This window comes from Hyla sarda, chromosome 13 (assembly GCF_029499605.1).
Source record: "Hyla sarda isolate aHylSar1 chromosome 13, aHylSar1.hap1, whole genome shotgun sequence".
Lineage (NCBI taxonomy): Eukaryota > Metazoa > Chordata > Amphibia > Anura > Hylidae > Hyla > Hyla sarda.
This window is the reverse complement of record NC_079201.1, coordinates 46,029,854-46,053,752: the sequence shown is the minus strand read 5'-3', so window position 1 is coordinate 46,053,752 and position 23,899 is coordinate 46,029,854. Positions and strand designations below refer to the sequence as shown.

Genomic DNA, 23,899 nt, shown 5'->3' with positions numbered 1-23,899 from the left:
CTCCGGCCAGTCATGTGAATAGAACATCATTCATATTTCCCACCCAGAGTGGTGATTGGCCGAATGGTTGCAGCCAATCACAGCTCTGAGGGAAATATGAATGAGTGGCCGGAGTACAGAGCAGAGATGCGAGCGCTGTATACAGCCGCTCCATCTCTGCTATAGACAGGACGATCACAGCGGGTGTCAGTAGTGATACCCGCTGTGATCTGTTCTTACCTGCAAGTACTACTACTCCCAACATGGAGCACACTCTGCTTCATGCTGGGAGCTGTAGTATCTGCATTAATAGACAGATCGCAGCGAGTGTAATTTCTGACACATGATGCGATCTGTCTATTAATGCAGTTACTACAGCTCCCAGCATTGAGCAGAGAGTACTCCCTGTCAGGAGTAGTAGTACTTGTAGTTAATGTATAGATGCAGAGGCCGCTCTTCTATGGTCCCCTGCACTGACGTATATATACACATATTCCTTTTTCCCACAGAGAGCTGTGATTGGCTGGAACCAGCCCTGCGGGAAATATGAATATGTGTATATATACGTCAGTGCAGGAGACCATAGAAGAGCGGCCGCCGCATCTATACATTATACAGGAGGATTGCAACTGGCGATCTGTCTATTAGTACAGGTACTACTATTCCCATCATGGAACAGTGTGTTCCATGCTGGGAGTAGTAGTACTACTTTAAAAAAAAAAAAGTGAAACACACACACACCAAATTTTTATCATTGTCGGCTACATTTTTAGTGCTTTACCCGCTCACATAAATTGACCCCTGTTTAAAAATTAATAAACATTTCATAATAAAAAAGATACAAAAAGTTAGATACAATTTTTCCATCACTACTTTTTTATACATTTTTTTATGGTACCTACGAAATAATAAAAAAGGTATCTCCATCACTTTTTTGTATCTCTAAAGCCCAAAAAAAGAATAAAAACCGCCTGCAAAAACGCAAAATTTTAAACCAACATGGCGTTTTTCTTGGCGCTTTTGCTTACCCATAGACTTAACGCCATGATTTCAGGGCAAAAAACGCCAAACTAGGTTTTGTCGGGCGTTTTGAAAATCCAGCCTCTGAGCCCGAAATTGCTGAAAAACACCAAAAGGATTTAAAAAATGCCAAACTGAAAAACACCAAGTGAATCTGGCATTTTGCAGTTTACTATTGACTTGCAGATAACATTTGGACGTGGCGTTTTTTCGCTGAAAAACGCCGTGCAGGAAAATTGGCGTTTTTTTCCGCATTTTTGCAAAAAAAAAAAAAAAAAACCTCAGTGGAATTCCAGCCTTATGGTGAAAATAACCACGTGTCAATAAAAGGTTAAAAAGCATGCACCGTGTGGACAATGGAAGGCGTTCCACATTTTAGTCAATAGGAGATGGATTTCCATGCGTAAATGCACTGATTTAGATGCGGAAATTGGCGCTACATCCATATCAGTGTGGAGTTACCTGCCCTTACATTTCAATAAAAGACCTTTCACATATAAGACTGAGGTAAGGGACCATTTACACAAGTGGACTCCGAACTGTGGCCCTCCAGCTGTTGCAAAACTACAATTCCCAGCATGCCCAGACAGCCGTTGGCTGTCTGGGCATGCTGGGAGTTGTAGTTTTGCAACAGCTGGAGGGCCACAGTTTGAAGACCACTACATCATACCCAGTCCTGGTCAGAAATAACTTTGTACCATTCAGCATCAGGACAACAGGCAGCAAAGCAACTACAACTCCCAGCAATTCTAAGGATGTATACTGAGCAGTGTGGCGACCTGCACTTCACAGCTGTCGAGTATTTCTTAGGTTGCTCACCCTCGGCTGACGATGACCCGCAGCGCCCCCAAGTGTCCATGATAAGCCGCCCACAGAGTCGGGGTCATGCCATCCTCATCAGGCGAGTTGAGATCTCTCCGGGTCGCCTCCTTCAGCACGTCCAGGAAGCCGTCCCGGGCGGCTCGGTGATAGCGCCCGTCCATCCTGCATGTCCCGGGCACTGGCCTCCAGGCGATGTCACCGTGCAGCCCCCGGCTCGTCTCCCCTCCCGGGCCCCGCCCCTACCGTCACCTTGTCTCTGGTGTCACCGCCTGTTCACAGGATTGTATGGCAGCGGCGCGCTTCACCCATCAGTGCCCCCGGGATAGTAGCGCCCACCCTGTATTATTTACTAGACATTCAATGTGCCGGAAGCATGGAAGACGTTTAGGGGAACTTTACTGGAGAAAAAATAGTTAAATGTTCCCATATTACTAATATAACTTATATACTTACATGTATTTATTTATTTTACCACAGATATTACTCTGATATCCTTATAATCAGCTTTAACACTTTGTTGGGTGGTTATAATTTTATATTTTAAATAAGAGGTGGAAAGACTAAGCCCATTATGACCTTAACCCCTTAAAGGGGTAGTCCAGTGGTGAAAAACGTATCCCCTATCCTTAAGTTTGAGATCGCGGGGGCTCCGACCGCTGGGGCCCCCCGCGATCTCTCTGTACGGGGCCCCGGCTCTCCGCCGAGATAGCGGGTGTCGACCCCCGCACGAGGCGGCGGCCGACACGCCCCCTCAATACATCTCTATGGCAGAGCCGGAGATTGCCGAAGGCAGCGCTTCGGCTCTGCCATAGAGTTGTATTGAGGGGGCGTGTCGGCCGCCGCTTGGTGCGGAGGTCGACACGCCCCCTTCCCGCGGGCTGTCGGGGCTCCGTACAGGAGATCGCGGGGGGCCCCAGGGGTCGGACCCCCCGCGATCTCAAACTTATCCCCTATCCTTAAGATAGGGGATAAGTTGTAAACCACTGAGTCACCACTGGACTACTCCTTTAAGAACCCAGGTTTTTACTGTTTTTACCTTACCTTTATAAAATCATAACTCTTTACATTTTGTACCTAAAAATCCATATGAGGGCTTATTTTTGCGCCACCAATTCTACTTTGTAATGACGTCAGTCATTTTACCCAAAAATCTACGGTGAAACAGGGAAAAAATTATAGAACGGGAGCGGACTCATGACGTACTGGTACGTCATATATCCTTAAGGGGTTAAAGGGGTATTCCGGGCAAAAATATTTTATCCCCCCCGCGCGATCTGGCATGAAATGTTTTTGCCCGGAATACCCCTTTTTTGCAAATCTGACCACTGACACTTTAAGCATTAATAACTCTGGGATGCTTTTACTTTTGAAACCGAGATAGTTTTTTCGTGACATACTTTATGTTAGCGGTAAATTTTCGTAGATACTTGCATTATTTCTTGGTGAAAAGTTCCAAAACTTCATGAAATATTTGAAAAGTTTAGCATTTTTCCACATGTTAGGGGTCTTTTTTCCTTTTACCTCTTGTGAAAATGAAAAGTATGGGGCAACACTAGCATGTTAGTGTAAAAAAATATTTTTTTTTTACACTAATATGCTGGTGTGGACCCCAACTTTACCTTTTCATAAGGGGTAAAAGGAGAAAAAGCCACCAAAAATTTGTAACACAATTTCTCCCGTGTACGGAGATACCCCATATGTGGCCCTAAACTGTTTCCTTGAAATACGACAGGACTCCGAAGTGAGAGAGCGCCATGTGCATTTGAGGCCTAAATAAGGGATTTACATAGGGGTTGATCCAGATGCAAGGGTTACAATTGCCTCCACCAAAAATACCCTAAAGCAGTGTTTCCCAAACAGGGTGCCTCAAGCTGTTGCAAAACTCCCGGCATGCTTGAACAGTCAATGGCTTTCCAGCAATACTGCTCCGTTTTGGAAACAGTGTGGTACAAAACATTTTTAATTTTTATGGGGGGGAGGTAACTGTGTAAGGGTGTGTGTATATGTAGTGTTTTACTTTTTATTTTGTGTAGTGTAGTGTTTTACTTTTTATTTTGTGTAGTGTAGTGTAGTGTTTTACTTTTTATTTTGTGTAGTGTAGTCTTTTTAAGGTACATTCACATGATTTATAGCTAGTTTCTCGCTGGGAGTTTGAGATGCAATGGAAAATTTGCCACAGCTCAAACTTGTATCAGGAAACGACTGTAAACCGCCGCCCGTGTGAATGTACCCTAAAAACACTACACTACACTACACACACAAATCTCCAATTGTTGCAAAACTATAACTCCCAGCATGCACTGACATGACAGACCATGCATGCTGGGAGTGTTAGTTTTGCCACAGCTGGGGGCACACTGGTAGAGAAACAACGAATTAGGTAAAAGACTAAATCAGTGTTTCCCCACCAGTGTGCCTCTAGCTGTGGCAAAACTAAAACTCCCAGCATGCATGGTCTGTCAGTGCATCCTGAGAGTTGTAGTTGTGCAACAGTTGGAGGCACAGAACTACAACTCCCAGCATGCCCAGACAGACGTTTGCTGTTCGTGCATGCTGGGAGTTGTATTTTTGCACCATCTGGAGGGCCACAGTTTAGAGACCACCGCACACTGATCTCCAAACTGTTGCCTTCCAGATCTTGCAAAACTACAACTCCCAGCATACCCAGACAGCAAATGGCTCTCTGGGCATGCTAGCAGTTGTAGTTTTGCAAGATCTGGAGGGCCACAGTTTGGAGACCCCTGCACAGTGGTCTCCAAACTGTGGTCCTCCAGATCTTGAGGCCACTAGGATCGCCACCCGCCTGCAGGACACCGCCACCACCCTCATGTCACTGCCGCCGCCTGCCCGCATGTCACTGCTGCTGCCTGCAGCACTCCTCATCGGGTAAGACACCCACTGTTCCAACCGTTCCCCCGATGTGCCCGACCCCAATCTTCTATTGGTCTGTCACTGGGATCTGATCATCCATAATGGCGCCTCCATCCATATCCAAGGGTCTTCTGCTCTGGTCTGAGATCGAGCAGACCAGAGCAGAAGATCGCCGATAACACTGACCAATGCTATGCCCTATGCATAGCACTGAACAGTATTAGCAATCAAGTGATTGTTATAAATAGTCCCCAATGGGGACATAAAAAGTGTAAAAAATAAAAATGTAAATTGTCTATTTTCCCATTTCCCCCCCAAAAAGTGTAAAAAAAAATGTTTTATAAATATATTTGGTATTGCCACGTGCGTAAATGTCCGAACTATCAAAATATAATGTAAATGATCCCGTATGGTGAATGTCGTTAACGTAAAGAAAAAAAAGGCTTTGTTTTAAATTTATTAAATGCTTTATATAAGCAAATGTGGTATCAATAAAAAGTACAGATCACGGCACACAAAAAATTTGCCCTCATACTGCCGCTTATATGGAAAAATGAAAAAGTTATAGGTCGCCAAAATAGAGGGATTATAAACGTACTAATTTGGTTAAAAGTTTAAGATTTTTTTTTAAACGGTATAATAATAGAAATGTAGTCATGGGTATCATTTTAATTGTATTGGCCCACAGAATAAAGAAGACATAATTTTTACTGTAAATTGTACAGCATGAAAACAAAACCTTCCTAAAATTAGCAAAATTGTGGTTTTCTTTTCAATTTCCCAACACAAATAGTGTTTTTTTGATGCGCCGTACATTTTATGGTAAAGTGAGTGATGATGTCATTACAAATTAATGCCAGTTAGTTCAGTGGTGCTGTTCGGGATCACCGCGGCAAAATTGCGGCATTCCGAACAGCTGTAGTACAGCAGGAGGGTCCCTACCTTCCTCCTGTGTGTCCGATCGCCGAATGACTGCTCAGTGCCTGAGATCCAGGCATGAGCAGTCAAGCGGCAGAATCATTGATCAATGGTTTCCTATGAGAAACCATTGATCAATGTAAAAGAGCAGTGTGTGCAGTGTCCAAAATAACGTAATTTTTGGTCACTTTTTATAACATGAAAAAATGAATAAAAAGTGATCAAAAAGTCTGATCAATACAGAAATGGTACCAAAAAAACTTCAGATCATGGCACAAAAAATGAACCTTCATACGCAGAAAAATAAAGAAGTTATAGGAGTTAGAAGATGACAATTTTAAACATATAAATTTTTCTGCATGTAGTTATGATTTACAGAAGTACGACAAAATCAAACCTATATATGTAGTGTATCATTTTAATCATAGGGACCTGCAGAATAAAGAGAAGGTGTCATTTTTACCGAAAAATTTACTGCGTACAAACGGAAGCCCCCAAAAGTTACAAAATTGAATTTTTTCTTCAATTTTGTCGCACAATGATTTTTTTTCCATTTCGCTGTAGATTTTTGAGTAAAATGACTGATGTCATTACAAAGTAGAATTGGTGGCGCAAATAATAAGCCATCATATGGATTTTTAGGTGCAAAATTGGAAGGGTTATGATTTTTAAAAGGTAGGGAGGAAAAAACGAAAGTGCAAAAACGGAAAAACCCTCTGTTCCCAAGGGGTTACCCTCTTAAGGACGTAGGGCGTACCTGTACACCCTACGCCCAGTCCCGGTAAATAAAACTGGGTCACGCCATGACCTTGTGTCATAACGAGTCGGTCCCGGCGGCTAATGATAGCCGGGACCCTGGGATAATAGCGTGCGGCACTGATTATTGTGCCGCGCGCTATTAACCCTTTAGGCGTGGCGATCAAAGTTGATCGCTGTGTCTAAAATGAAAGTGAAAGCTTCCTGGCAGCTCAGTCGGGCTGATCGGGACCATCTCGATAAAATTGCGATGTTCCGATCAGCTAGGACGTGACCAGAGGCCCCCTTACCTGGCTCTGTCACGTCCGATCGGCGATTGATTGCTCCAAACCTGAGATACAGGCTCAAGCAATCGACCACCTATAACACTGACCAATACAAAGCTATGGCTTTGCAGTGATCAGTGTGAGGCTCGGTTCAAATCACGTTTTCTCCCATACGGGAGCGCATACGGCAGGAGGGGAGCTAAAACCTCGCGCTCCTGTATGCTTTCGTATGCTCTCCCATATGTAATTCATTTCAATGAGTCGGCCGGAGTGAAACGTTCGGTCCGGTTGACTCATTTTTGCGCCGTATGCGCTTTTACAACTGGACCTAAAACCGTGGTTGACCACAGTTTTAGGTCCAGGGAAAAAGCGAATACAGCGCAAAAATGAGCCGACCGGACTGAACGTTTCACTCCGGCCGACTCATTGAAATGAATTACATAAGGGAGCGCATAGAAAGGCATACAGGAGCGCAAGGTTTTAGCTCCCCCCTGCCATATTCGCTCCCGTATGGAAGAAAACATGATGTGAGCCCAGCCTTAAAGATCAGTGTGTGCAGTGTTATAGCCCCCTATGGGAGCTATGAAACTGCAAAAAAAAAGTGGAAAAAATAAAATAAAAAGTTAATGAAGGTCATTTAACCCCTTCCCTAATAAAAGTTTGAATCACCTCCCTTTTCCAATAAAAAAAAGTGTAAATAAAAATAAACATATGTGGTATCGCCGCGTGCAGAAATGTCTGAATTATAAAAATATATTGTTAATTAAACCGCACGGTCAATGGCGTCCAGGAACTGTCCAGAGCAGCATATGTTTGCTATGGGGATTTTCTCCTACTCTGGACAGTTCTTAACATGGACAGAGATGTCAGCAGAGAGCACTGTGGTCATGATGTCAGCAGACAGCTCTGTGTTCCAAAAAGAAAAGAATTTCCTCTGTAGTATTCAGCAGCTAAGTACTAGAAAGATTAAGATTTTTTAATAAACGTAATTTACAAATCTGTTCAACTTTCTGGCACCAGTTGATTTAAAAAAACTTTAACCCCTTAAGGACCGGGTTTTTTTCCGTTTTTGCATTTTCGTTTTTTGCTCCTTGCCTTTAAAAAATCATAACTCTTTCAATTTTGCACCTAAAAATCCATATGATTGCTTATTTTTTGCGCCAACAATTCTACTTTGTAATGATGTCAGTCATTTTGCCCAAAAATCTACGATGAAACGGAAAAAAAATCATTGTACAACAAATAAAAACGCAGTTTTGTAACTTTTGGGGGCTTCCGTTTCTACGTAGTACATTTTTCGGTAAAAATGACACCTTATCTTTATTCTGTAGATCCATACGATTAAAATGATACCCTACTTATATAGGTTTGATTTTGTCGTACTTCTGGAAAAAATCATAACAACATGCAGGAAAATTAATACGTTTAAAATTGGCATCTTCTGACCCCTATAACTTTTTATTTTTCCGTTTATGGGGCGGTATGAGGGCTCATTTTTTGCGCCGTGATCTGAAGTTTTTAACGGTACCATTTTTGCATTGATAGGACTTATTGATCGCTTTTTATTCATTTTTAAATTATATAAAAAGTGACCAAAAATGCACTATTTTGGACTTTGGAATTTTTTTGCGCGCACGCCATTGAACGAGCGGTTTAATTAATGATATATTTTTATAATTCGGACATTTCCGCACGCGGTGATACCATATATGTTTATTTTTATTTACACTGTGTTTTTTTTTATGGGAAAAGGGGGGTGATTCAAACTTTTAATAGGAGAGGGGTTAAATGATATTCATTCACTTTTTTTTCCACTTTTTTTTTGCAGTGTTATCGCTCCCATAGGGACCTATAACACTGCACACACTGATCTTTATCATTGATCACTGGTTTCTCAAAGGAAACCAGTGATCGATGATTCTGCCGCATGACTGCTCATGCCTGGATCTCAGGCACTGAGCAGTCATTCGGCTATCGGACAGCGAGGAGGCAGGTAGGGGCCCTCCCGCTGTCCTGTAAGCTGTTCGGGATGCCGTGATTTCGCCGCGGCTATCCCGAACAGCCCACTGAGTTAACCGGCATGGTTTCACTTTCGCTTTTAGCCGTGCGGCTCAGCTCTGAGCGCGCGGCTAAAGGGTTAATAGCGCGCGCGCCGCGATTGGCGCTGCCCACTATTAGCGGTGGGTCCCGGTTTCACTATGACGCCGGGCCCGCCGTGATATGATGCGGGGTTACCGTGTAACCCCGCGTTATATCACGGGAGCAGGACCAGGGACGTACCGGTACGTCCTTGGTCATTAACCCCTTAAGGACCGGAGGTTTTTCCGTTTTTGCATTTTCGTTTTTTGCTCCTTGCATTTAAAAAATCATAACTCTTTCAAATTTACACCTAAAAATCCATATGATGGCTTATTTTTTGCGCCACCAATTCTACTTTGTAATGACGTCAGTCATTTTGCCCAAAAATCTATGGTGAAGCGGGAAAAAAAATCATTGTGCGACAAAATTGAAAAAAAACGCTGTTTTGTAACTTTTGGGGGCTTCCGTTTCTACATAGTACATTTTTCGGTAAAAATGACACCTGATATGTATTCTGTAGGTCCATACGATTAAAATGATACCCTACTTATATAGGTTTGATTTTGTCGGACTTCTGGAAAAAATCATAACTACATGCAGGAAAATTAATACGTTTAAAATTGTCATCTTCTGACCCCTATAACTTTTTTATTTTTCCGTGTATGGGGCGGTATGGGGCTCATTTTTTGCGCCGTGATCTGAAGTTTTTAACGGTACCATTTTTGCATTGATAGGACTTATTGATCACTTTTTATTCATTGTTAAATGATATAAAAAGTGACCAAAAATGCACTATTTTGGACTTTGGAATTTTTTTGCGCGCACGCCATTGACCGAGCGGTTTAATTAATGATATATTTTTATAATTCGGACATTTCCGCACGCGGTGATACCACATATGTTTATTTTTATTTTTATTTACACTGTGTTTTTTTTTTTATTGGAAAAGGGGGGTGATTCAAACTTTTAATAGGGGAGGAGTTAAATGATCTTTATTCACTTTTTTTTTTCACTTTTTTTTTTGCAGTGTTATAGGTCCCATAGGGACCTATAGCACTGCACACACTGATCTTCTATGTTGATCACTGGTTTCTCATAAGAAACCAGTGATCAACGATTCTGCCGGATGACTGCTCATGCCTGGATCTCAGGCACTGAGCAGTCATTCGGCGATCGGACAGCGAGGAGGCAGGAAGGGGCCCTCCCGCTGTCCTGTCAGCTGTTCGGGATGCCGCGATTAGCCGCGGCTATCCCGAACAGCTCGACTGAGCTAGCCGGGAACTTTCACTTTCACTTTTAGCCGCGCGGCTCAGCTTTGAGCGCGCGGCTAAAGGGTTAATAGCGCGCGGCGCCGCGATCGGCGCTGCGCGCTATTAGAGGCGGGTCCTGGCTTCACTATGACGCCGGGCCCGCCATGATATGACGCGGGGTTACTGTGTAACCCCGCGTTATATCGGAAGAGCAGGACCAAGGACGTACCGGTACGTCCTTGGTCCTTAAGGGGTTAATAAAGCAACCGGACCACTTTTCCTCTGCACATGTTTTGAGAAATGTTCCCCTGCAACTTTTCCTCTTTTGAAATCAATTCCTGGCTGTGTATTTAATTATTACAATTAAAATCCAGAACGTGTGAGCACGCCCCAAGGGATGAAACCAATTATCATGAGCAACAAATTAAAGTGACAGGTGTACATGAGTTAGTAAATATTTGCTTAAGCTGTGTTCACACGGTCAGGTTTTTAATTGCAATTATTGCATACAAAGCCAGAAATGGATATGAAAAGATGTGTCAATTCAGTCTTTCCTTTATATGTGTCTATCATTTAGAATCCATTCCTAGCTTTGAATTGCAATTAAAAATGAGAATGTGTGAAGACAGCCTTTATTTGATAGATGGCTCAAGGGAATTTACTTCCTCAATCAATATAGCACATTTACATTTAATATCAGATGGGACCTACCTCCCTCCAATAATGATTACTAGACACAAAGGAGAAGATTTATCAAAGCTGTCTATGTCCCGCATCAATATAGACCAAACTACAGAGGGTTAGCCTAGTCTATTGTGCGCCTAATTTATCAAAAGTCGCACGGCTCTTAATAAATTCTGTGCACGGACTTCGTGATCTATGCTTTAGACTGTATTTAACCCTGCTCCAACATGGTCTGACATTTCAGCGTACTTTCAGCCGATGCGATTTGTCGCTTTTGATAAATTCAGCACCAATGCATTTTTCTGTCTAAAATAGACTAGAAGGCATCATGTTCTAAAAATCCTCTAAAGCAAAAGTCGCAGAAAAGCCAGGAAAATCCTTTGATAAATAAAACAAAGTATTGTCTAGTTAAAGGCCTCTTGGCTTAAAGGGGTACTCCGCTGCTCAGCATTTGGTACAAACTGTTCCGAACGCTGTAGCCGGTGACGGGAGCTCGTGACATCATAGCTCCGCCCCCTCATAGTGTCACGCCCCGCCCCTCAATGCAAGTCTATGGGAGGGAGCGTGACGGCTTCAAATACTTCATTTTCTTGAAAAATTTCAGGGGTGCCAACATTTACGGCTATGACTGTATGTCATAGGTTGTTAAAGGAGTTATTCAGGATTAGAAAAACAGAGCTGTTTTTTTTTTTCCCCAATTCAGTTGTATTAAAGTAAATGGAACTAAGTTTTAATACCACACGCAACTTGAGGAAAGGCATGGTGCTATTTTTGGAAGAAATAATCTCTGTTTTATTTCTGGATAACCATTTAAAAAAAAAAAAAATAACTTTTAAAACGTTACCCAGACATACACCAGGTATCACTCCTGAGACCTGCTTCGATTGCTAGTTATAAGCTGGGAAAGTGTGCGCCATTGTGCTTGACTCCTGGCTGACAAATTCGACCTTTTCATTGCATAGACCTTTATATTATTATATAATCAATAAAGAACATGCGGGTAATGCACTCACTCAAAGGTCTTGATCGAGGAACTAAATCCAAGCTTTATTGAATTCAAAGCATGCAGAGACTTTGTGCATGAAACTTGTTGCCGTCCCTGTGAACCCCCGCCTCACCTGTCCACCGTTGCTCCCTGTGTGTCTGTCTTTTTGGATGTACCCACATGAATTCAATAAAGCTTGGAGTTAGTTCCTCAAGACTGGTGGTGAGTGCATTACCCCCATTTTCTTTATTGGTTATATGTCGTAGACCGATACACCAGCTGAACGCTGTCTATTAACATTGCATAATAGAGGAGTGACCAAAATCTAGCGGTGCCAGACATTCTCCTTTTTTACTCTCATTATACTCATCTTTATATTATATACTTTAAGATTGGATTTGATTGACAACCGAGGATAGAACCCGATCAGCTGAGAGGACACCGGGAGGGCCCATAGCTTTTTAACCCCTTAACGACTAAGAACGTAAATGTATGTCCTGGTTTGGCGGGACTTCCCGCACCAGGACATACATTTACGTCCTGTGTATCAGAACGGTGCTCGTGTCATAAACGGCAGGTTACGGCTGCTAGTAGCAGCTGGGGACCCTGCGGTAATGGCCGACATCCGCGATCGCGCTGATGTCCGCCATTAACCCCTCAGATGCCGTGATCAATACAGATCACGGCATCTGCGGCAGTGCGGTACTTTGAATGGATGATCGGATCACCCGCAGCGCTGCTGCGGCCATCCGATCATCCAGCATGGCGGCTGGAGGTCCCCTCACCTGGCTTCGTCCGTCTCACGGGTCTTCTGCTCTGGTCTGAGATCGAGCAGACCAGAGCAGAAGATCACCGATAATACTTATACATAGCACTGAACAGTATTAGCAATCAAAGGATTGCTATGAATAGTCCCCTATGGGACTGAAAAGTGTAAAAATCCCCTCCGCCAATAAAAATGAAAATTGTCTGTTTTTCCCATTTTACCCCCAAAAAGCGTAACCTTTTTTTTTTATAAACATATTTGGTATCGCCGCGTGTGTAAATGTCCATACTATCAAAATATAATGTTAATTATCCCATACAGGGAATGGCGTAAACATAAAAAATAAAAAAAAAGTCCAAAAATGCTGCTTTTTTGTCACAATTTCTTTAAAAAAAATTAATAAATAATGATCTAAAGGTTTTATATAAGCAACTGTGGTATCGATAAAAAGTACCGATGATGGCGCAAAAAATGAGCCCTCATACCACCCTATATATGGAAAAATAAAAAAGTTATATGTGGTCAAAATAGGGCGATATTAGATTACTGATTTTGTACAAAAAGTTTTAGATTTTTTTTAAGCGGTACAAAAATATAAAAGTATCTAGCCATGAGTATCATTTTAATAGTATTGACCCACAGAATAAAGAACACATGTCATTTTTACCGTAAAGTGTATAGTGTGAAAACAAAACCCTCCAAAATGTGCAAAATTGTGGTTTTCATTTAAATTTCCTCTCTAAAAAAATTTTTTTTTGGCTCGCCGTACATTTTATGGTAAAATGAGAGGTTTCATTACAATGTACAATTGGTCACGCAAAAAACAAGCGCTTATATGGGTCTTTAGATGGAAATATAAAGGAGTTATGGATTTTAGAAGGCGAGGAGGAAAAAACGAAAACTGAAAAATAAAATTGGCCTAGTACTTAAGGTTAAAATGGGCTTGGTCCTTAAGGGGATAAACATACTTATTTTAAACATACTAATTTTGGTGCATGTAGTTATAATTTCTTTTGTATGGACCTACAGAATAAACATAAGGTGTCATTTTTACAGAAAATTCTACTGCAAAGAAACGGAAGCCCCCAAAAGTTACAAAATAGCATTTCTTGTTTAATTTTTTTTGTTTCCCCATAGATTATGTTGAAAAATAAGTGGCGTCATTACAAAGTACAATTGGGGACAAAAAGCAAGCCCTTATATGGGTCTGTAGGTGCAAAATTGAAAGTGTTATGATTTTTGGAAAGGGGAGGAGGAAAAAGTTAAAGTGCAAAAATGAAAATTGGCCGGGTCCCTAAGGCCAAAATGGGCTGAGTTCTTAAGGGGTTAACCCTGTTCTGTTACATCCCTGTGCATATTAACCCTGTTTTGTACAGGGATAATGTGCACAGTGAAAATACAGTGCAGGGTTAATATACACAGTGATGTCACAGTACAGGGATTATACACAGTGATGTCATAGTGCAGGGATTATACAGTGTTGTCACAATGCAGGGATTATACACAGTGATATCACAGTGCAGGCATAATACACAATATAGACTATTTCAGTGGTCCAAAGAAGTCCATGATGGGCACTAAATGGCTGTCAGAACCGCACTGTTACGCCGAGCGCTCCGGGTCCCCGCTCCTCCCCGGAGCGCTCGCTACACTCTCCTCACTGCAGCGCTCCGGTCAGATCCACTGACCCGGGGCGCTGCGATACCGCCTCCAGCCGGGATGCGATTCGCGATGCGGGTAGCGCCCGCTCGCGATGCGCACCCCGGCTCCCGTACCTGACTCGCTCTCCGTCGGTCCTGTCCCGGCGCGCGCGGCCCCGCTCCTTAGGGCGCGCGCGCGCCGGGTCTTTGCGATTTAAAGGGCCACTGCGCCGCTGATTGGCGCAGTGGTTCCAATTAGTCTGATCACCTGTGCACTTCCCTATATCACCTCACTTCCCCTGCACTTCCTTGCCGGATCTTGTTGCCATCGTGCCAGTGAAAGCGTTTCCTTGTGTGTTCCTAGCCTGTGTTCCAGACCTCCTGCCGTTGCCCCTGACTACGATCCTTGCTGCCTGCCCCGACCTTCTGCTACGTCCGACCTTGCTTCTGTCTACTCCCTTGTACCGCGCCTATCTTCAGCAGCCAGAGAGGTTGAGCCGTTGCTAGTGGATACGACCTGGTCACTACCGCCGCAGCAAGACCATCCCGCTTTGCGGCGGGCTCTGGTGAAAACCAGTAGTGACTTAGAACCGGTCCACTAGCACGGTCCACGCCAATCCCTCTCTGGCACAGAGGATCCACCTCCTGCCAGCCGGCATCGTGACAGTAGATCCGGCCATGGATCCCGCTGAAGTTCCTCTGCCAGTTGTCGCTGACCTCACCACGGTGGTCGCCCAGCAGTCACAACAGATAGCGCAACAAGGCCAACAGCTGTCTCAACTGACCGTTATGCTACAGCAGTTACTACCACAGCTTCAGCAATCATCTCCTCCGCCAGCTCCTGCACCTCCTCCGCAGCGAGTGGCCGCTTCTGGTCTACGCCTATCCTTGCCGGATAAATTTGATGGGGACTCTAAGTTTTGCCGTGGCTTTCTTTCCCAATGTTCCCTGCACTTGGAGATGATGTCGGACCAGTTTCCCACTGAAAGGTCTAAGGTGGCTTTCGTAGTCAGCCTTCTGTCTGGAAAAGCCCTGTCTTGGGCCACACCGCTCTGGGACCGCAATGACCCCGTCACTGCCTCTGTACACTCCTTCTTCTCGGAAATCCGAAGTGTCTTTGAGGAACCTGCCCGAGCCTCTTCTGCTGAGACTGCCCTGTTGAACCTGATCCAGGGTAATTCTTCCGTTGGCGAGTATGCCGTACAATTCCGTACTCTTGCTTCAGAATTATCCTGGAATAATGAGGCCCTCTGCGCGACCTTTAAAAAAGGCCTATCCAGCAACATTAAAGATGTTCTGGCCGCACGAGAAATCCCTGCTAATCTACATGAACTCATTCACCTAGCCACTCGCATTGACATGCGTTTTTCCGAAAGGCGTCAGGAGCTCCGCCAGGATATGGACTCTGTTCGCACGAGGCGTTTCTTCTCCTCGGCTCCTCTCTCCTCTGGTCCCCTGCAATCCGTTCCTGTGCCTCCCGCCGTGGAGGCTATGCAGGTCGACCGGTCTCGCCTCACACCTCAAGAGAGGACACGACGCCGCATGGAGAATCTCTGCCTGTACTGTGCTAGTACCGAACACTTCCTGAGGGATTGTCCTATCCGTCCTCCCCGCCTGGAAAGACGTACGCTGACTCCGCACAAAGGTGAGACAGTCCTTGATGTCTACTCTGCTTCTCCACGTCTTACTGTGCCTGTGCGGATGTCTGCCTCTGCCTTCTCCTTCTCTACTATGGCCTTCTTGGACTCCGTATCTGCAGGAAATTTTATTTTGGCCTCTCTCGTCAACAGGTTCAACATCCCAGTGACCAGTCTCGCCAGACCCCTCTACATCAATTGTGTAAACAATGAAAGATTGGACTGTACCATACGTTTCCGCACGGAGCCCCTTCTAATGTGCATCGGATCTCATCACGAGAGGATTGAACTTTTGGTCCTCCCCAATTGCACTTCTGAAATTCTCCTTGGACTTCACTGGCTTCAACTTCATTCCCCAACCCTGGATTGGTCCACTGGGGAGATCAAGAGTTGGGGGCCCTCTTGTTCCAAGGACTGCCTAAAACCGGTTCCCAGTAACCCTTGCCGTGACTCTGTGGTTCCTCCAGTAACCGGTCTCCCTAAGGCCTATATGGACTTTGCGGATGTTTTTTGCAAAAAACAAGCTGAGACTCTACCTCCTCACAGGCCTTATGATTGTCCTATCGACCTCCTCCCGGGCACTACTCCACCCCGGGGCAGAATTTATCCTCTGTCCGCCCCAGAGACTCTTGCCATGTCTGAATACGTCCAGGAAAATTTAAAAAAGGGCTTTATCCGTAAATCCTCCTCTCCTGCCGGAGCCGGATTTATCTTTGTGTCCAAAAAAGATGGCTCCCTACGTCCTTGCATTGACTACCGCGGTCTTAATAAAATCACGGTTAAGAACCGCTACCCCCTACCCCTCATCTCTGAACTCTTTGATCGCCTCCAAGGTGCCCACATCTTTACCAAACTGGACTTAAGAGGTGCTTATAATCTCATCCGCATCAGAGAGGGGGATGAATGGAAAACGGCATTTAACACCAGAGATGGACACTTTGAGTATCTGGTCATGCCCTTTGGCCTGTGCAACGCCCCTGCCGTCTTCCAAGACTTTGTTAATGAAATTTTTCGTGATCTTTTATACTCCTGTGTTGTTGTATATCTGGACGATATCCTGATTTTTTCTGCCAATCTAGAAGAACACCGCCAGCATGTCCGTATGGTTCTTCAGAGACTTCGTGACAATCAACTCTATGCCAAAATTGAGAAATGTCTGTTTGAATGCCAATCTCTTCCTTTCCTAGGATACTTGGTCTCTGGCCAGGGACTACAAATGGATCCAGACAAACTCTCTGCCGTCTTAGATTGGCCACGCCCCTCCGGACTCCGTGCTATCCAACGCTTTTTGGGGTTCGCCAATTATTACAGGCAATTTATTCCACATTTTTCTACCGTTGTGGCTCCTATCGTGGCTTTAACCAAAAAAAATGCCGATCCCAAGTCTTGGCCTCCTCAAGCGGAAGACGCCTTTAAACGGCTCAAGTCTGCCTTTTCTTCGGCTCCCGTGCTCTCCAGACCTGACCCTTCCAAACCCTTCCTATTGGAGGTTGATGCCTCCTCGGTGGGAGCTGGAGCTGTCCTTCTACAAAAAAATTCTTCCGGGCATGCTGTTACTTGTGGTTTTTTTTCTAGGACCTTCTCTCCGGCGGAGAGGAACTACTCCATCGGGGATCGAGAGCTTCTAGCCATTAAATTAGCACTTGAGGAATGGAGGCATCTGCTGGAGGGATCAAGATTTCCAGTTATTATTTACACCGATCACAAGAACCTCTCCTACCTCCAGTCTGCCCAACGGCTGAATCCTCGCCAGGCCAGGTGGTCTCTGTTCTTTGCCCGATTTAATTTTGAAATTCACTTTCGGCCTGCCGATAAGAACATTAGGGCCGATGCTCTCTCTCGTTCCTCGGATGCTTCTGAAGTTGAACTCTCTCCGCAACACATCATTCCTCCTGACTGCCTGATTTCCACTTCTCCAGCCTCCATCAGGCAAACTCCTCCAGGAAAGACCTTTGTTTCTCCACGCCAACGCCTCGGAATCCTCAAATGGGGTCACTCCTCCCATCTCGCAGGTCATGCGGGCATCAAGAAATCTGTGCAACTCATCTCTCGCTTCTATTGGTGGCCGACTCTGGAGACGGATGTTGTGGACTTTGTGCGAGCCTGCACTATCTGTGCCCGGGATAAGACTCCTCGCCAGAAGCCCGCTGGTTTTCTTCATCCCCTGCCTGTCCCCGAACAGCCTTGGTCTCTGATTGGTATGGACTTTATTACAGACCTACCCCCATCCCGTGGCAACACTGTTATTTGGGTGGTCGTTGATCGATTCTCCAAAATGGCACATTTCATCCCTCTTCCTGGTCTTCCTTCAGCGCCTCAGTTGGCTAAACAATTTTTTGTACACATTTTTCGTCTTCACGGGTTGCCTACGCAGATCGTCTCGGATAGAGGCGTCCAATTCGTGTCTAAATTCTGGAGGGCTCTCTGTAAACAACTCAAGATTAAATTAAATTTTTCTTCTGCTTATCATCCTCAATCCAATGGACAAGTAGAAAGAATTAACCAGGTCTTGGGTGATTATTTACGACATTTTGTTTCCTCCCGCCAGGATGACTGGGCAGATCTCCTTCCATGGGCCGAATTCTCGTATAACTTCAGAGTCTCTGAATCTTCCTCCAAATCCCCATTTTTCGTGGTGTACGGCCGTCACCCTCTTCCCCCCCTCCCTACCCCCTTGCCCTCTGGTCTGCCCGCTGTGGATGAAATTTCTCGTGACCTTTCCATCATATGGAGAGAGACCCAAAATTCTCTCTTACAGGCTTCATCACGCATGAAGAAGTTCGCGGATAAGAAAAGAAGAGCTCCCCCCATTTTTTCCCCTGGAGACAAGGTATGGCTCTCCGCTAAATATGTCCGCTTCCGTGTCCCTAGCTACAAGTTGGGACCACGCTATCTTGGTCCTTTCAAAATTTTGTGCCAGATTAATCCTGTCTCTTACAAACTTCTTCTTCCTCCTTCTCTTCGTATTCCTAATGCCTTTCACGTTTCTCTTCTTAAACCACTTATCATCAACCGTTTCTCTCCCAAATCTGTTCCTCCCACTCCTGTTTCCGGCTCCTCGGACATCTTCTCCGTCAAAGAGATTCTGGCATCCAAAAAGGTCAGAGGGAAAACCTTTTTTTTAGTGGATTGGGAGGGTTGTGGTCCAGAAGAGAGATCCTGGGAACCTGAGGACAATATCCTAGACAAAAGTCTGCTCCTCAGGTTCTCAGGCTCTAAGAAGAGGGGGAGACCCAAGGGGGGGGGTACTGTTACGCCGAGCGCTCCGGGTCCCCGCTCCTCCCCGGAGCGCTCGCTACACTCTCCTCACTGCAGCGCTCCGGTCAGATCCACTGACCCGGGGCGCTGCGATACCGCCTCCAGCCGGGATGCGATTCGCGATGCGGGTAGCGCCCGCTCGCCATGCGCACCCCGGCTCCCGTACCTGACTCGCTCTCCGTCGGTCCTGTCCCGGCGCGCGCGGCCCCGCTCCTTAGGGCGCGCGCGCGCCGGGTCTTTGCGATTTAAAGGGCCACTGCGCCGCTGATTGGCGCAGTGGTTCCAATTAGTCTGATCACCTGTGCACTTCCCTATATCACCTCACTTCCCCTGCACTTCCTTGCCGGATCTTGTTGCCATCGTGCCAGTGAAAGCGTTTCCTTGTGTGTTCCTAGCCTGTGTTCCAGACCTCCTGCCGTTGCCCCTGACTACGATCCTTGCTGCCTGCCCCGACCTTCTGCTACGTCCGACCTTGCTTCTGTCTACTCCCTTGTACCGCGCCTATCTTCAGCAGCCAGAGAGGTTGAGCCGTTGCTAGTGGATACGACCTGGTCACTACCGCCGCAGCAAGACCATCCCGCTTTGCGGCGGGCTCTGGTGAAAACCAGTAGTGACTTAGAACCGGTCCACTAGCACGGTCCACGCCAATCCCTCTCTGGCACAGAGGATCCACCTCCTGCCAGCCGGCATCGTGACACGCACACTCCCTAGTCTTCCTGTTGTGTCTCTTCCCTGCTTTGCCATTTTTTGAAAGTGATTTTCTACTACACGTCAATGGAATAAAGATTATATTTTGGATACTCACCAATCGTGTTGGCGCATCCTCTCTAAAATGAATACTTAAATAATACTCAAAGTGATGTCACAGTACAGAGAAAATACATACAGTGATGCCACAGTACAGGAATAATATACAGTGATGTCACAGTACAGAGATAATGCACACAGTAATGTCACAGTACAGGGATAATATACAGTGATGTCACAGTTCAGGGATAATACACACAGTGATGTCACAGTACAGGAATAATACACAGTGATGTCACAGTACAGGGATAATATACAGTGATGTCACAGTACAGGGATAAGACACACAGTGATGTCACAGTACAGGGATAATATACACAGTGATGTCACAGTACAGGGATAATACACAGTGATGTCACAGTACAGGGATAATACACACAGTGATGTCACAGTACAGGGATAATACACTCAGTGATGTCACAATACAGGAATAATAGACAGTGATGTCACAGTACAGGGATAATGTGCACAGTGATGTCACAGTACAAGGATAATACACACAGTGATGTCACAGTACAGGAATAATACACAGTGATGTCACAGTACAGGGATAATACACAGTGATGTCACATTTCAGGGATAATACACAGTGATGTCCCAGTACAGGGATAATACACACAGTGATGTCACAGTACAGGAATAATACACAGTGATGTCACAGTACAGAGATAATACACAGTGATGTCACAGTACAGGGATAATACACACAGTAATGTCACAGTATAGGGATAATACACAGTGATGTCACAGTACAGAGATAATACACAGTTATGTCACAGTACAGAGTAAATACACACAGTGATGTCACAGTACAGAGATAATACACAGTGATGTCACAGTACAGAGATAATACACACAGTGATGTCACAGTACAGGGATAATATACACAGTCATGTCACAGTACAGGGATAATACACAGTGATGTCACAGTACTGGGATAATACACAGTGATGTCGCAGTACAGGGATAATACACACAGTGATGTCACAGTACAGGAATAATACACAGTGATGTCACAGTACAGGGATAATACACACAGTGATGTCACAGTACAGGGATAATACACAGTGATGTCACAGTACAGAGATGCCTGATGCCTGATCCCTGCCTAATGAAGCTGCGCATGCGCAGCGAAACGCGTTGCATCTAATAAATCCATTGACTGTCTGATGGTTCCTCTCTGCGCCAGACAAACTCCTGACTCCCTGGTCATTCGCTTTTGATTCTACTCTTACCCAGGAGGGCTGCAGTGGACCTTCTTCCATATCTCTTCTGCTCTTAACCTTGTTGTGTGTGGGCGCACAACCAACTTCGGTAAGCGGCTTGGGAATCACTGTCCCCTACCCCCACCTGCAAGATCTACTGATCCCGCACATGAGGCGCCTTCCTTTCTCTCTCTAGACAGTACAGAGATAATACACAGTGATGTCACAGTAAAGGGATAATACACACAGTGATGTCACAGTACAGGGATAATACACAGTGATGTCACAGTACAGAGATATCACACAGTGATGTCACAGTACAGAGATAATACACACAGTGATGTCACAGTACAGGGATAATATGCAGTGATATCACAGTACAAGCATAATACACAATGATGTCACAGAAAAGGGAAAATATACAGTGATGTCACAGTACAAGGTTTTTATACACAGTGATGTCACAGTACAAGGATAATACACAATGATGTCACAGAAAAGGGAAAATATAAAGTGATGTTAAAGTACAAGGTTTTTATGCACAGTGATGTCACTGTACAGCATGTGGCCGTACTATGTAACTGTACATGGTCAGTGCATGGCAGATGGGGGGTAATAGGGCATGACATGGCCCAAGGGATGGTATGAGGACTGATACTTGCAGGGGTGGGGGCTGGAATGAGGTCTTAGGCAGTGGCTTAGGTGGCCTATTGGAAGAGCTGCCTTAAGGACTATGCCATAAGCATGTCCGCTGCTGCTTCACTAAAAAAAAACACATCTCCACCACAGTTACTAAATGTGCTGCTAAAGCACTTGCGGAACGTCCTTTAACTGCACCTGTCACTCTTCAGCTCCATTTAAGTGTGGCCCTGGGTAAAATTAAAAGTGGGGCCCATTGGTCCCCATGTTAAAGATCACCGTCTACAACTTTTTGTGTGGCATCTCAGCTAACTGAATGGAATTGCATTGCAAACCTTAAAGGAAAACTGTCATATGTTTTGTCCCGCACTATCCACGGGTACCTGTGGATAGTGCGGGAAACGCTGAACATTTTGAGTCCTACCTTGCCCGGATCTGTGATGTAACCGCCGCCAGGCCCGCAGCACCGCTGGCTAATGAATATTCATACGTTGTCTTACACTCTCTGTCTCATCTCGGCCGAGTCGCCGGTGAGCTGGAGAGCTCATGCAGAGGGACATGGCTCAACTTGAGGCTTAGTAAGTGGCCATGTGTGTGTGTGAGTGTGTGTGAGCGAGCAGGGTGCCTCCAGCTCTTGGAAAACAGCAACTTTCAGCATACCTGGACAGCCACTGGCACTGGTTGTAGTTTCTCAACAGCTGGAGGCACCCTGCTTGAGAAACACTGTGTGTGTGTGGATGTATATACATGTGTACATAATTCTGATGTGTGTGTGTGTGTGTGTGTCTGTATTAACCCCTTAAGGACTTAGGGAGTACGGTACGCCCTGGCTCCCTGGTACTTAAAGACCCAGGGTGTACCTGTACGCCCATGGGAATTCCGGTCCCCGCCGTGCATCAAGCGGAGTCAAGATCCAATTTGATTTGGCAACTCTTAATGTTCTCACCTGTGCCAATGGTTCGGACATTACAGGCCGACCCGCTTGGGGTCAATTCCTGATCTTTGCAAATATAAACACTGCACGATTAGACTCGGGACATATCAAAAGACTCCCTTCTACTTGTGAGAGGGTTGGGCAACATGCACAGAAAACTATTATTCATGCCCACGTGATGTTCCCTTCAACTAAAAACTAGTGAAAAGGGCATGTTATGATACGTTGTTGGGGGGATATGGAACTATCACAGGGACATTAAATGGCTATGATATTGAAACTTTAGCAAATAAATTGCACAGTGCTGGTAGTAAGATTAATGCTTCAAATTATTTTAATTTAGGGTTTGATAAAATAGTAACTACATTTATAAATTGGACTATCTGTTCGTTGCAAACCATTTACCAGCAACAGTAAAAGTCGACATTCCAGACAATGTTGATGACTGGGAATGAACAGGTGGGGAGGACCGTTTTCAATGTGTCAATTCCATCCACGAATTGGTTGCATTTAGAGCCTCAGTATATGGTTTGTAATGATACAGTTTGTTCTGGAATGATAGTCATATATAATGTCGCTAAATCAAGTATTATGTGTAAATTTGTGGTATTGCCTTTACTAGTGGGACTACCCAAGCAGCAGCATTTTTGGGTCCCACAGTTTAACCCCTTAAGGACCAGGCCATTTTACACCTTAAGGACCGGAGCGTTTTTTGCAATTCTGACCACTGTCACTTTAAACATTAATAACTCTGGAATGCTTTTAGTTATCATTCTGATTCCGAGATTGTTTTTTCGTGACATATTCTACTTTAACTTAGTGGTAAAATTTTATGGTAACTTGCATCCTTTCTTGGTGAAAAATCCCAAAATTTGATGAAAAAAATGAAAATTTTGCATTTTTCTAACTTTGAAGCTCTCTGCTTGTAAGGAAAATGGATATTCAAAATATATTTTTTTTGGGTTCACATATACAATATGTCTACTTTATGGTTGCATCATAAAATTTATGAGTTTTTACTTTTGGAAGACACCAGAGGGCTTCAAAGTTCAGTAGCAATTTTGAAATTTTTCACAAAATTTTCAAACTCACTATTTTTCAGGGACCAGTTCAGTTTTGAAGTGGATTTGAAGGGTCTTCATATTAGAAATACCCCATAAAAGACCCCATTATAAAAACTACACCCCCTAAAGTATTCTAAAAAACATTCAGTAAGTGTATTAACCCTTTAGGTGTTTCACAGGAATAGCAGCAAAGTGAAGGAGAAAATTCAAAATCTTCATTTTTTACACTCGCATGTTCTTGTAGACCCAATTTTTGAATTTTTGTAAGGGATAAAAAGGAGAAAATTTTTACTTGTATTTGAAACCCAATTTTTCTCGA

General features: G+C 44.6%; 1 protein-coding gene across 2 annotated transcripts in view; it reads right to left on the bottom strand.

Moving 5' to 3' along the window:
• USH1G (USH1 protein network component sans) overlaps positions 1–2,133 on the bottom strand; it is a 101,150-nt gene extending 99,017 nt beyond the window's left edge. For both annotated transcript variants that reach the window (XM_056550054.1, XM_056550055.1), the window contains exon 1: positions 1,819–2,133. In XM_056550054.1, coding sequence (XP_056406029.1) covers positions 1,819–1,982 — 164 coding nt within the window. In that variant the 5' untranslated portion in view covers positions 1,983–2,133. The remainder of the gene's footprint in view (positions 1–1,818) is intronic.
• Between the last annotated feature and the right edge of the window lie 21,766 nt (positions 2,134–23,899).